This window comes from Empidonax traillii, unplaced genomic scaffold (genome assembly GCF_003031625.1).
Source record: "Empidonax traillii isolate 1590-97213 ecotype Southwest subspecies unplaced genomic scaffold, ASM303162v1 scaffold111:size2041728, whole genome shotgun sequence".
Classification (NCBI taxonomy): Eukaryota; Metazoa; Chordata; class Aves; order Passeriformes; family Tyrannidae; genus Empidonax; species Empidonax traillii.
The window spans coordinates 1,485,596-1,498,034 of NW_020955304.1; the positions used below are offsets into that span (position 1 = coordinate 1,485,596).

Sequence of the window (12,439 nt, forward strand, 5' to 3'; positions counted from 1 at the left end):
GCACTTCCACCAGGTTTTGCTCCTCCAGCTGTGGTTCTTGGCCAGCAGGGAAGTGCTGTTGGAATCTTGGTGTCCGTGGATGGGTCGTTACATGTTTGGTGTCTTCTTTTCATTTTCCAGTGCGGTGCTGCCCTGGCAGCTCCCGGTGGTGTCTGTCCACAGCCCGTCTTTGAAGGCAGCTGGGTCTTCCCACGGGCATCCTGAGCAGGGCTGAGCAGCACCAAGCCATGGCAAAGATGGTCACAGATGGAAGGGAATCCTCCCCTGGGAGGGTGGTGAGGCCCTGGCACAGGTTGCTCAGAGAAGTTTGGGCTGCCCCATCCCTGGAAGTGTTCAAGGCCAGGTTGGATGGAGCTCTGAGCAACCTGGTCTAGTGGAGGGTGTCCCTGCCCATGGCAGGGGGGTTGGAACAGGAGGAGCTTTAAGGTCCCTTCCAACCCAAACCGTTCTGTGATTCTATGAAACCCCAATAACCTATCAGAGATCTTTAGGGCTGTTTCAGATCAGAAATTTGGGGGACATCTGCTCTGTCGCCCAACGTCTTCCCCGCTCTGGAGGGATCAGTGAAGCTGAGGGATATTTGTAACCGTGTCCTAGACTCACTCCATCCTTCTGTCTGCCAGGGGTCCAGCCCAGCAGGAGGCTGCCTCATCGCCCTGTCGTGTGACTACAGGATCATGGCAGAGAACCCCAAATTCAGCATCGGCCTGAACGAAGCCCAGCTGGGCATTGTGGCTCCCTTCTGGTAGGCCAGTGCCTCCTGCTTCTAGCGCCACGTGTAGGTCTCTAAAAGGAATTCATCTGCAAGGAGTTAATTAGTCAGTTTAACAGGTCACGGGCGTGTAGTTTGTGTGTCAGTGATCCTGCAGGTAGAGGCAGCTGCAGGAGATGGCACCTCATTTCTGTCCTGTCCTGCAGGTATCTGAAAAGCTTTCAGGTTGTAGGATGTCCTCATGTCCTTAACCAGCAGGGACCTCAGTTCTGACCCTGCAGTCAACTCCAAAACTAGTGCTGGGGGTTCTCACTGGTCAGGCTCGGTCTGGGAATATGCTTTTCTTGGGATACATGGTATGTACCTGCAAAATCCCGTGGTGAGAAGATCTCTGAAAGCATAGGGACAGTAACATCCTGAGACACAGGCCCTTGGTTGCCATAAGAGCATGTAAATGTACTATTGGAAAGGAACTTTCACACCAAGTTTGCCCATGTCACAGCCAGTGGGTACAGCTGGGACCTGTGCATTGAGGGGCAAGTGAGGAGCTCTCATGGAGGGGAGAGTGAACTGTTGGGGTACTGCCAAAAATGGCTCTTCTCACACGGTTTCCTTGGTGTGGCTGAGCCTGCAGCTGCTGTTCAGAGCCCCAAGCCTGGGGCGTGGGACCAGGGTGCTCTCAGCTCCAGTGTCTGGGTGAGCTGCCCCTGGGTGTTTCTTTTCCCTCACCGTGGCTTTCCCTCCCATCTCCTCCAGGTTTAAGGACACGTTTGTGAATGTTGTGGGACACCGGATCGCTGAGCGCTCCCTCCAGCTGGGCTCCCTCCACCCCGCGCCCGAGGCCCTCCAGCTTGGCCTTGTGGACGAACTGGTGCCCGAGGAGAAGCTCCTGGAAAAGGCTTCGGCCGTCATGGCACGGTGGCTGGCTCTTCCCGGTAAACCTCTGGCAGAGGAGGAAGCGATATGACCCAGGAGGGAAGGACGGATGCCAGGGCTGGTACCTGGGAACTGTGTAACAGTTTCCATTGAGAGGGAAGGCTGGGATGGCTGGGAGGTGGGAGAGCTGAGCACAGCGGTCCTGGTAGCCTTGGACACTGCTGGGCACGTGGCTCCAGCTCAGCTCGCCCTGCCAGCCCTCCTGAATCAATCTGGAGGTTCCTGAGGTCCGGATACAAACTGAATGTGTCTGTCAGTGGAGGTGTTAGCCCAGGAAAGCTGCCATGGAGTTGAGGGAACAGGCTGGGTGAGAGCAACTGGGTGGCTGCCAGTCTGCTTTCCTCGTCTGGATCAACTCTTGGCACTCTGCTGAGCTGGGGATGGCAGTGATGGGGGTGTGAGGACAGGCAGACAGCACAGATCCTGTGTGTTTGGGCTGCTCTACAACTGCAGCACATGGTTCCTGGGCTGGGAGAGGGCTCTCTGCCAGCCTGGGCCAGACCTGAGCTGTCCCATCCCAGACCACCTCTGTCCCCTGCTGTCCTGGTGGCAGTGACACCTCACCCCTCAGTGAGCATGTCTCAGTTATGCCCTCCCCAGACTCCCAGGAGGCTCTGCAGACCCTTCCCCTGAATCAGAGCCAGGAGTCTGTGCAGGAGGAGGTGTCTGCAGCACACAGGTGCTGGAGCGATTCAGGGTTCCCAGCGTTTCACCATCACAGCTGAACTAAACTGAGGGTGTGCATAAAACATGTGTTGCACAGATGTGCTGCCACATCACTGCATATGGCTGTGTGTGAGGTGCTTGAGGCCTCGGTCAGCTCCAGCAGCATCCATTTATCCATGTGGAATGGCACAGGCCCAGGGATGAGCCTGAGGGGACAGTGCTGCTGGCTTTTCTTACAGTGTGTTTGGGAGGAGCAGACTGTCTTGCCACAGGTTGAAGGGATTGGTTTGGGGGAGCTTAGAGCCAGAGCAGTTTCAAATAACAGTGAATTTTGTTTGGTTTCTCCTGTCCTGAGGCTGGGGGTGTATGTTGGGACAGGGTATTGGGAAGAGGCTGGGCTCTGGAGGGCACAGAGAGGAGGAAGCGCACTTCATCTGTGCCAGGAGAGAAGTCATTTCCCCAACTGAGCAGTGCAGTCATAATTTATTGTATGAGAATTTATCTAGTTCAGCTTCCAGCCAGTGGAATTTTCCTTCACCTTTCCCTGCTGGTTCAAAGAGCCCTTTGCTGTGGGATCCCTCCCCTTTGCACCTGCACGTGGTGGCAGCGGCTGGGAGCTGGTCAGGGCTGAGGACAGGGTGTGCTCCTCATCCTCACTGTCCTCTCCGCAGACCACGCCCGCCAGCTCACCAAGTCCATGATGAGGAAGGCAGTGCTGGACCGCCTGGTCACTCACCGGGAGGAAGACATTAAATACTTCATCAATTTCATCTCAAAAGAGTCCATCCAGAAGTCACTTCGCATGTACATGGAGATGCTGAAGAAGAAGAAGAGCTGAGGATCCAACCGCCCCGGGGCGGGTCCTGGGAGGTCGAGTCACCCTCCAAAACGCTGCGGTGGCTGTAGGATTTCACAGCAAAGCTGCCTGCAGTGCCAGCAATTGGTGGTGTGCCACTGCTCCCATGGCTGCCCCAGCACTTCCCTTTGTCCTGTAGAGTGCCTGACACCACTGCTGCCTTTCCTGAGAGCGGGGGAAGCCTGCTCAGCCCCCCCGAGGGATGGACAGGGAGAGCGTCTCGGCACGCTGCAGCCTGAGCCCACCGGTCCTTGAATGTCCTCTCTCCTGTCCAACACTTAATCATGCAATGAGGTGTGTCAATAAATCTTCAGCGAGGTAGGAGCTGGATGCTTCGTTCCCCACGGTCACAGTGTCCTGGCTGGTGGCCTGTCCCCAGGCTCTGGTTCGTGAGGGGCTGGGGGAGCTCTGCCCTGAGCTGTGGGGTCTGTGGGCATGGCCGGCTGCCACCCTTCTCCAGACTAGGATCCGGAACAGCCACGCACGGGGCTCGTGGATGGGGCTGCAGGGGATACCTTCACAGGGGTTGGTGGTGGGAGCTGGAGCTGGAATCGTGGTCTGCAGCTGCAGGAGGAGCTCACGCCATGAGCTTCACCTCGACCGGGTAGTGGTCGCTGACTGCCAGGGCCTGGAGGAGGGCGAGAAGGGGGGAAGGTGTGAGTCCCTCACCCCTCACCATGCCAGTGGGGCTGCAGGGCAGTCCATAGCTCTGCCAGAACCTTCTGCCTCCTGGAGGGGATCACAGTGTTCTGAACCCTGAGATGCTTGACACACAGGGCTCCAGTTTTGGCACCTCTCATGGAGAGGCCCAAGTGTGGCCTGTGGTGGGCACTGGCAGGAGGGCACCTGCCCTCTGAGACCCCCATGTCTCACTTGAGGGCTCTGTGCCAGCATTGCCTCTTACTCTGGGGAGTCTTGCCTGCAACTTGCTCATGGAAGAGCATGAAAAACCCCGTATGTCTCTTCTCATCCCCATTGGGACAAATGCCAGATTTGACACAGTGACCCCAAACCCCCACTGCTGTTTCCCCCCTTGGGTTCCTTGTCACCGTGAGCCCCCCCAAACAGATGATGGCAGCCCTGCAGCCTGGGTCAGCTTGGCTTTGGTGCGTGTTAGATCCCTGGGTTTGTGATCCTGGCTCACCTCCTCCTGGTCCAGCTGGAAAGCACGCTGGAAATTGTAGATAGCAGCCGAATTGGACACGATGCTTCTCTTCAGCTTGGCCCCGCACACCACGATCCTGCCGGGGAGATGTGGATGGTGGGTCCAACTCCTGCCCCCACATCAGCCGCTGGTAGGGCAGGGCAGGCAGAGGGTCCCTGGGGTGCTGGGGAGGGGGTGGCAGTGCCGTAGGGGTGGTGCTCACCTGTCGTAGGCACAGTCTGACTTGCCCACGGTGGTGTCGGTGCTGTCTGGGATCAGCCACTTGAAAATGTCACTGGTGCGCAGGCGGATGGACGGCCAGTCGCTGGGCTGGACGTAGGCACAGTCAGCGTTGAAGTCACCCAGGAACATGATGTTCTGCAGTGGGGTAGATGGACAGACCAATGGTCTGGGAATGGGGCTGTCTCTGACACCAGCCCTCCCGTGGGGGTCAGTCCTGGGTGCCTGGGAATCCCTTGTGAGAAGAAGGTCTCCTACCCAACCAGCCCCGCACCAGCTGCACTTGCCTTGGAGCAGGGACCCAATGTGGGTCAAACAGTCTCAGTGCCCACCCCTGGTGCCACCCCCAGTGCTGTGACACTCACGTCAGTCCCCCACTTGTTGATGATGTCCAGGTAGACGTCGTAGAGCGCGTCGATCTCAGTGACGGCATCGTGTGGGGCTGAGTGCAGGGGCACCAGCACGAACTCCCCTACCTCTGCCAGGGGAGAGGAACATCAGCCCCACAGTCACCCAGTGCCACTGCCCAGGACCACTTGTACCCCTGCTTACTGGTGTGGGGCGCTGAGACCCTCAGGATGAACGGCTCCCGGCTGAAGACGTCCTGGGGGTCCTTGTACTGGTAGGTGTCCACCACAGACACGACGTCTGTCCTGTGGGAGCAAAGGGATGGTTACCCTGGGGCTCAGCACGGCCTCTGTATCCCCTCCACGGTGCTGGTGGCCCTGTGGTGCCATGGCACAGGCGGCAGCAACCCCAGCCCTGTTACCTGTAGATGAAGAGATACATCTCCTTGTAGTTCTCCCGTCCCAGGGGGCCACTGATCTCATAGTCATATGGGGACTTGGACACACTGTGGGAATGCAGAGACAGGATGGTGAAGCTGCCACCAGTGACATGGCTGGTACCATCCTGGATTAGCCTCAGCATGTCCAGGAGCCAGTCCTGGTCTACTGTGCCTGTGGGTCACTGTGCCCTGGCTGTGAGGTGACATGGGGTGTGGTTGCTCTGAACCCCCACTGTGTCCCACCCCGGGCTGGCTCCTCGGGCACAGCAGGATGCGGGGTGGCTCCTGTCCCCCCCCCCGCCCCGTTTCTCTGCAGGGACACTCCCCACCTTCCTGCAGCAGGGCTGAATTAGGTCAGTGAGCAGCCTGGGGCCCTGCAGCGCCCGGCGTCACCCTCCCTGCCCCGGCTGCTTTGTGGCCGTGCTGGAGGGGACACCGAAGGGACGAGGACACGGGCTGGGCGGACCTGCTCGGGAGCGCTCCCAGCTTTCAACACAGCGGCAGCAGCTTCCTCCTGGTCCCGAGCCGTGCCCTTTCCCAAAATGGGGTCAGCACCCAGCCAGTGGAGGGGCTGCCCCCCTGCTGTGGCCAGTTTTAGCCCATCCCTCCAGCCCCTATCCCTCCTGGGGTGCCAGAGCTATTCACCTCAGAGTATCACCCACCACTGGGTCCGTCCCAAGGTCCTTCTGCCACTCACAGGGTCTTGGGGTGCAGGGTCTGCCTGCCCCCACCCCCTTCATCCCCCCCCTCGCCTCTGCCCTGTTCTGTTGGATTTTGGAGACGGAGCTTGCCAGAGCTGTAGTTCCTTTCCATCCTGCATGCTCGGATGGGGTTACAGCTTTCAGAAGGGATTTGTAGCACTCCCCCTTCCAGATTATTTACAGCAGCCTTTTTTGCTCAGTGCCCCAGCACTTTTCTCCTATTCCCCTTCCCAAAAACAAACTCTGCCTGTCCTTTTGGCTGTCCTTTTCTTTTTTGAATTTTACTGCTCAGGCAGCTTGGCTTTCCCTGCTCCTCCTGCTGTCCCAGCCCCAGCCCCAGCCCCACTCGTACCTGTTGAGCTGCTCCATGAGCTCGGTGACGGCGCTGAGGTCAGAGTCGCGCACCTCCTGCACCAGCACCACGTCGTAGCGGAGCAGGATCTGCGAGGCCAAGGGGGATGGCGATGGTGAGAGGGAACCTGCTGCCAGCTCAGGGCCACTCTCCCACCCACCCCCTGGCCAGGTACCCTGGCACGGTGCTAAATACACCGTGGGGACCCCGGTGTCCCTCGGTCCCAGGGCAGATGTCCCAGTGGGGGGCTCAGAGGGACCTGTGTCTGATGCCCCACCGTGGTCCCCACCAAGCCTTCATCCACTCAGGGCATCCCCAGCACTGGGATGCCACACGTCCTTGGCCACAGGAGCCACTTTTGGGGCTGTCCCAGTGCACAGCCTGTCCCCACGTTGTGCTGGCTGCACTCACGTTGATGATAATCTCTGCCACCTCCTTGTTGGACATCTTGGTGTCACCGAAGGCCTGGATGTTGAAGGCGCCGACACGCAGGGTGGCAGTGGCTGGGCACAGGAAAGCCACAGCCAGCAGGGACAATGCCAGAGTCACAGTCCCCATCCTGCAGGGAGGGATGCTGAGTCGCAGAGATGAGAGCTGAACTTGGAAAACTCCTTTGGATTCGCGGTGGAAAAATAAAAGGACAAGCAGATCCTTCCTCAGTCCTGCTGTACAACAGCGTGTCATGAGGGGCACTGCCTGGAGCAGCCTGTGGAGCTGGCACAGGCAATCTGACAGCTCGCTGGTCCCAGGGAAGATAAATCCCATCCCACCACAGTGAATCCACCTCTTCCAGCTCCCGGGATCGCCCAGCTCCACTCCCCACTGGAATTTCTCCGTCACCCACCAGCCCCAGCCACCACTGCCGGCACCCCGGGCTGTTCCATGCCCTTTAACTTCACCACAGCCTCCCCTGTCAGGGTTAGGAGCAGCTCCTCAGCCCTGCTCGTCACAGCTCATCCCAATCCCTCCCGGTTCAGAGTTGAAGGTGCTGAGCCTGGATCTGTCCTTACCTTGCCAAGTGCGCAGCACCTCTGCCCTGCCGGCAGCAGGACGGGCAGCTTTATTCCCAGTGGAGTTGCCGGCAAAGCAGGATGAGTCGGACACCCCCGTGGGGGTTTTGGCATGACTTTGGGCTCCTTCCCACATTGGGAAACCAGAAATCCCACAGGACAACAGGGTGGGGCCAGCACAGCCTTCCCTGTGCTGACACAGCTAAGGGTAGCCCTGGAGGCTCGACAGGGCTGGAGCATCCCAGTGGGAATGCGTGGGCACGTGGGACTCGGGGGGCTGCAGCCAACTGGGGTGGCCTCCCAGATCACAGAGCGGGCACGGTGGCCAGGCGGGAGGTGAAGGGCACTGACCTTAACTGGGTGATTCAGACGGTGTAATTAGAGGGAAGAGGAGGAAATGGCCCGCGTTTGGGTCAGGCAGGTGAGCACCGCCAGCCCCAGCTGCGCACCCCTGCAGCAGCCCTGGCAGTCACCCACAACAGCCCCACCGGTGACCCAAAGCAGCCCCAGCTGTTGCCTAAAGCAGCCTCACCGGTGCCCCAAAGCAGCCCAGCAGGAGTGGCACTCCCCGTGCCAGCCCACGGCATCACCGTACCCCGCGGCATCGCCCCGGGGTGATGAGGAGACAGGAGGCTCTGACAGGCAGGGAGCCGGCGGCAGCCCATGCCGGGACTTGCCGGGCTCTCACAGTGTGACACCAGGTTTTGCATCCTCACACCCAGTCTCGGGATGAGTCCGGTGTCCCTCAGTGCTGTGTCGGCACTGAAACCCCGAAAGCCCCCTGGGAAGCACCAAACCCCCTGGGAACTGACTCACATCCTCCGCCTTCCCCCACCCTCACCGTCAGTGCACCGTCAGCCGCCCCGCAGCCAGGCGGGCTCTGTCAGGGTGCGTGGCAAGAGCATCCTGTGCCCTGGAAAGCCTGGAGCCTCCCAGGCTCTTCCTGGTATCTCTGGTTCCCGAGCCCTGAAGACCTCCCTGGCAGGGAACAGGAGACTTGGGCACCGGGGGCTGCTGGGGAGAATGAAGGGACCTTCCCTCCGGAGTTGCAAAGGCTGAAAGAGGCTCATTTTTAATGGAAGCAGAGAGCATCCCACTCCCACAGAACCCCAAAGAGTGGCTCCTTGCAGAGAGAGCAGGCAGCTTGGCTGGTGCTGGTGGCACATGGGCTTCCACAAAGGCTGCAGGTGCACGCTGGGATGTCCAGATAGCCTCCAGCACAGGGATGGGCTCAGCGGGCTTTCAAGGTCACCTCCACAGGGAAATGGTCGCTGACGGCCAAAGCCTGGGTGGGGGAGAGAGCAGAGAGGGCCTGAGCTCATCCAGGCACTGGGACGGCTGGCTGAGACCCCAACACTCCTCTCCAACCCCCAAGTTTAGACCATACCCCAAACTGCTCCATCTGGGGGGTTTGAATCAGTGCAAGACTTGGGGTCAGGCCACCCTGGCGTGTGCCCCGAGGAACAAGGAGCCCACCCACCCTCCCAGGAGGTATCTTGGGGTGGATCCCAGTGTTAGTGGGCCCATGTGCCCTAACCCCTCACTCACATCCTTGCTCTGGAGGTGGAATTTCTTCTCGAAGTTGTTGACGGTGGCGGAGCCGGGATCGATGTCTTGGCGCAGGGCGGTGCCGCAGGCGACGATGCTGCCGGGGCAGCACGGGGGTGTTAGTGCCCGCCAGGCCCTCCGTGCCAGCCCCTTCCCTCCCCGCCAGCACCCACCGGTCGTAGGCACAGTCGGTGTCGGCCACGGTGGTGTCGGCGCTGTCGGGGATGAGCCACTCGCAGGCACGCAGGGAGCGCAGGCGGATGGACGGCCACTGCGAGCTGGTCACGTAGGCGCAGTCGGCGTTGAAGTCACCCAGGAAGAGGATGTCCTGCAGGGCAGCACGTTGTGTCCCTGCCCACAGACCTTATGGGTCAGCAGGAGCTCCCTAAATCCTTAAGGGGTGGCAACAAACCCCCCTGGGGCACTGCAGTGCACCGGGACAAGCCCTCTGTAAGGGCAGCAGAGACATCCAGCAGCTCCCTGCCTGGGGATTGCTGGGGTTGCACCCTCTCTAATGGGCACAAGAGGCCTCCCATGGAACAAGTCCATCCACTTGCCCACCCAGCTGCCCTCAGAGAGGAGCTAAGCTCGCTGAGATCACTTACATTAGTCCCCCACTTGTCGATGACGTCGGTGTAGACGTCGTAGAGTGCGTCAATCTCTTGTGCCGCATTGCTGGGCTCGGAATGCAGGGGCACCAACACGAACTCCTGCAACTCTGCCAGACAGGTAGGTGGCTGTCAGCCTCCACTGCAGCTGCAGCAACTGAAAAGGGAGCAGAAACCCCGGGGACCACCCCAGGCCAAGCCCCAGCTACAGGCTGGGAAAAGCTGCTGCAGGGACAGGGTATTTGTAGTGGTGTGCGTGTCCTCCAGACTGGAATTTCCTGTGAGGAGCTGCATCCATTTGTGCAGGGTTTGCCGCTTGTTTCCTGCCAGCTTTTCCAAGCCACCATGGTTTTGGGAAGGAGATGAAGGTGGGAGAGAGATGGAGGAGTGTATGTGCCCTGAGGAGGTTCCAAGGTGGAGGTGGTGGAGGTGATGGCACAGGATAGGTGATGGAACAAGGTGGGGAATGGTACATGATGGGAGATGGCAGGGATGGGGGATGGCAGGCAGTGGGAGATGGTACATGATGGGAGATGGCACCCAAGAGGAGGAAACAGATGGTGGGATATGGCACAAGATGGGAGGTAGGCACGATGGGAAGCAGCTGGAGGTGTGAAATAGCACACAGCTGAAAAAAACCAACAGTGGGAGGTGACAGACAACGGGATGTGATGGGAATTGACAGGAGATGGCACATGGTAGTAAAGAGCTGGCAGTACCAGCTGTGCTGGGCAGGTATGTAGGACCTCTGGGCACCCAAGGGTGGGAGGTGATCCCACTGCAGTGAGGGACCCCTGTGGAGCCTGGTTGGCAGGTATAGCTCCGGGCTTAGCCCTCTGTGGAGGGGACCCTGTGCCAGGTGTGGGCATCCCCCAACGCCAGCTCTGCTCACGTGTGGTGGGTGAGGAGAACTTGACAATGAAGGGCTCCCTGCTGAAGGTGTCGGTCCCACAGGACTCACAGCCATCGTCGTAGTAGTAACTTTCCACCACAGAGACCATGTCAGACCTGAGGAAGGAGAGCAGGGCAGCCCCCAGCACAGCTCCTGGCACAGACAGGGCCCCTGAAGGTACCCATTACCATCTGGGGGTTGCTGGGGAGGACAGCAGGTGACACAGGGGACACTGGACCTTGGTGACATCCCTTACCTGTAGATGAAGAGGTACTGTTCCTTGTAGCTGGTCCGCCCCAGGGGAATGCTGACCAAAAAGCTGTAGGGCTGCTCAGAAGCACTGGGGGTGAGATGTGGAGAGGATGAGAGGAGCCTCCTGGTGCTCCCCGGCACCCATCAGGCTCTCACCAGCTGAGCCAAGGTGCCTTGGCATGGTGAGATGCCAGCTGGGATCCAGCCCAGCATCCCATCTGCAGTCACCCCCACCCTGTGCCATCGGGGTCACCTGTTGAGCTGGTCCATGAGCTCATCCACGGCACTCAGGTCGGCATCCCGGACCTCCTGCACCAGGATGATGTCGTACTCTGACAGGATCTGTGGAGACAAGCTCAGAGCTGCTCGCCCCTGGCCAGGAGCTGCTCATGGGGCACCCATGGGTGTCTCAGCTGGGCTGCAAAGGCTCCTAGGCTGGCAATGGGAGGCCAGCTGGGCCTCTCTCGCCCTTCCCTGGATCTGCATCAGAGACCCCAAAGACCCTACAGCAGCTGTGCTGGGAGAGCAAGGGATGGATTCCCCCTGACACCCCTCCCCACCTCCCCCCCCCTGCCCCAGGGAGGGGCCTCCTCTGCTGGCGTTCTCTGCCCTGGAAGGACCTTGGGATCACACAGACCCATCTGTCTAAAACCATCATCCCAGCAGCTGCTCCGAGGGAGGAACCCAGGCAGCACCAAGCATTGCCCATCCTGGGCTGGGCATCAGCAAGAGTGGAGATGGTCTGAGGTGGGGGATGGTGGCAGGGGATGAGCAGATGGGTGGGTGAAGGGAGGTTTGGATGGATGCATGGATGCATGGATGCATGCATGCCTACAGAAAGCTGGTGTCCCACTGCCCCAGGGTCAGTGTCCAGGCCTGCTCCTCTCCCCTGCACTCACAGAGACAATGATGTTTGCCACCGTCTTGTTGGACATCTTGGCGTCCCCAAAGGCCTTGATATTGAAGGCGCCGACCTTCAGCGCGGTGGCCACGTGCAGCAGGAGAGCTGCAGCCAGCAAGGACAGCACCAGCTTGGAGGCTGCCATCCTGTGTGCAGAGGGACGGGAAGGGGCTCAGCCCTCCTGGCTGGGAGAGGGTTTTGGCACAGGTGGTGGAGGTGACTGGGTTAATCCCACTGGCCATACTGGTTTCACTGGGAGGCATCTGTTTTCCAGTGAACCACCAGGATCCAGGGACTGTGCACATCCGTCACGTGGAGCCTCGTCCTGCCTGTCCCTCCTGGAGGGAGGCCAGACCACCCAGGAAGCCAAAGCAGAAAATTCACTCGCAAATAAGTAAATGCCATTCCATGGTGACACAGAGCGGTCACTTCCTCATTCACCGCGCTCAGCCCGGACACCTCTCCTGGCCTGGGATGGATGGCAATGGCCGGGAACACCGAGGTCCCTTGGCTTATGCCTCTCCCACTCCTCCCTGCATCAGTGCCAGAGACCCCAAAGACCCTTCAGGAGCTGTGCTAGGACAGAGGAAGGGATGGATCCCCCCAACACCCCTCCCCCTCTCCCTTCCTGCCTGGAACATCCTCACCTGGGGTATCCTGCCCCCCATTTCCCAGCACTGCCCCTGCCCCATCCTCACCCGGGCTGTCGTCCACCAGGACCCCTCGCCGAGGCAGCACAGCAGCTCCCACCCACGGGGGAAGGCTTTTGGGAAGTATTTCCCGTGGCACTCCGCTTCCTGGGGTAATATTTCACCAGTGTGCGGGATCTGAGCC

General features: G+C 59.8%; 3 protein-coding genes across 4 annotated transcripts in view; 1 reads left to right on the forward strand and 2 right to left on the reverse strand.

Moving 5' to 3' along the window:
* The window catches only part of LOC114057006 (enoyl-CoA delta isomerase 1, mitochondrial-like), a 6,412-nt gene extending 2,912 nt beyond the window's left edge, over positions 1–3,500 (forward strand). For both annotated transcript variants that reach the window (XM_027882747.1, XM_027882746.1), the window contains 3 exons: positions 624–745; positions 1,469–1,647; positions 2,986–3,500. In XM_027882747.1, coding sequence (XP_027738548.1) covers positions 624–745; positions 1,469–1,647; positions 2,986–3,152 — 468 coding nt within the window. In that variant the 3' untranslated portion in view covers positions 3,153–3,500. The remainder of the gene's footprint in view (positions 1–623; positions 746–1,468; positions 1,648–2,985) is intronic.
* A 247-nt stretch (positions 3,501–3,747) lies between these two features.
* LOC114057043 (deoxyribonuclease-1-like 2) lies at positions 3,748–6,967 on the reverse strand. The gene is made up of 8 exons (XM_027882815.1): positions 6,806–6,967; positions 6,395–6,483; positions 5,324–5,407; positions 5,107–5,207; positions 4,920–5,032; positions 4,538–4,692; positions 4,315–4,411; positions 3,748–3,798 (listed from the first exon to the last, which is right to left on the reverse strand). Exons 1-8 carry the CDS (start codon positions 6,950–6,952, stop codon positions 3,748–3,750), a joined length of 837 nt encoding a protein of 278 aa, XP_027738616.1. The 5' UTR covers positions 6,953–6,967.
* Positions 6,968–8,555: 1,588 nt separating this feature from the next.
* LOC114057042 (deoxyribonuclease-1-like) lies at positions 8,556–11,750 on the reverse strand. Its single transcript, XM_027882814.1, has 8 exons — positions 11,604–11,750; positions 10,958–11,046; positions 10,709–10,792; positions 10,453–10,568; positions 9,558–9,670; positions 9,126–9,280; positions 8,953–9,049; positions 8,556–8,689 (listed from the first exon to the last, which is right to left on the reverse strand). Exons 1-8 carry the CDS (start codon positions 11,748–11,750, stop codon positions 8,636–8,638), a joined length of 855 nt encoding a protein of 284 aa, XP_027738615.1. The 3' UTR covers positions 8,556–8,635.
* Positions 11,751–12,439: the final 689 nt, after the last annotated feature.

Bases quoted from the DNA above. Each gene is read 5' to 3' on its own strand.
- LOC114057043 (XM_027882815.1), bottom strand. From the start codon at position 6,952: ATGGGGACTGTGACTCTGGCATTGTCCCTGCTGGCTGTGGCTTTCCTG. The intron at 6,484-6,805 runs GTGAGTGCAGCC...TTGGCCTCGCAG, and splicing joins TGGCAGAGATTATCATCAAC to ATCCTGCTCCGCTACGACGT. The intron at 3,799-4,314 runs GTGAGCCAGGAT...GCCCTCCTCCAG, and splicing joins TCCAGCTGGACCAGGAGGAG to GCCCTGGCAGTCAGCGACCA.
- LOC114057042 (XM_027882814.1), bottom strand. From the start codon at position 11,750: ATGGCAGCCTCCAAGCTGGTGCTGTCCTTGCTGGCTGCAGCTCTCCTG. The intron at 9,671-10,452 runs GTGAGCAGAGCT...CCTGTCTGGCAG, and splicing joins GTTCTCCTCACCCACCACAC to AGTTGCAGGAGTTCGTGTTG. The intron at 9,281-9,557 runs GTAAGTGATCTC...GCTGCCCTGCAG, and splicing joins TCGACAAGTGGGGGACTAAT to GACATCCTCTTCCTGGGTGA.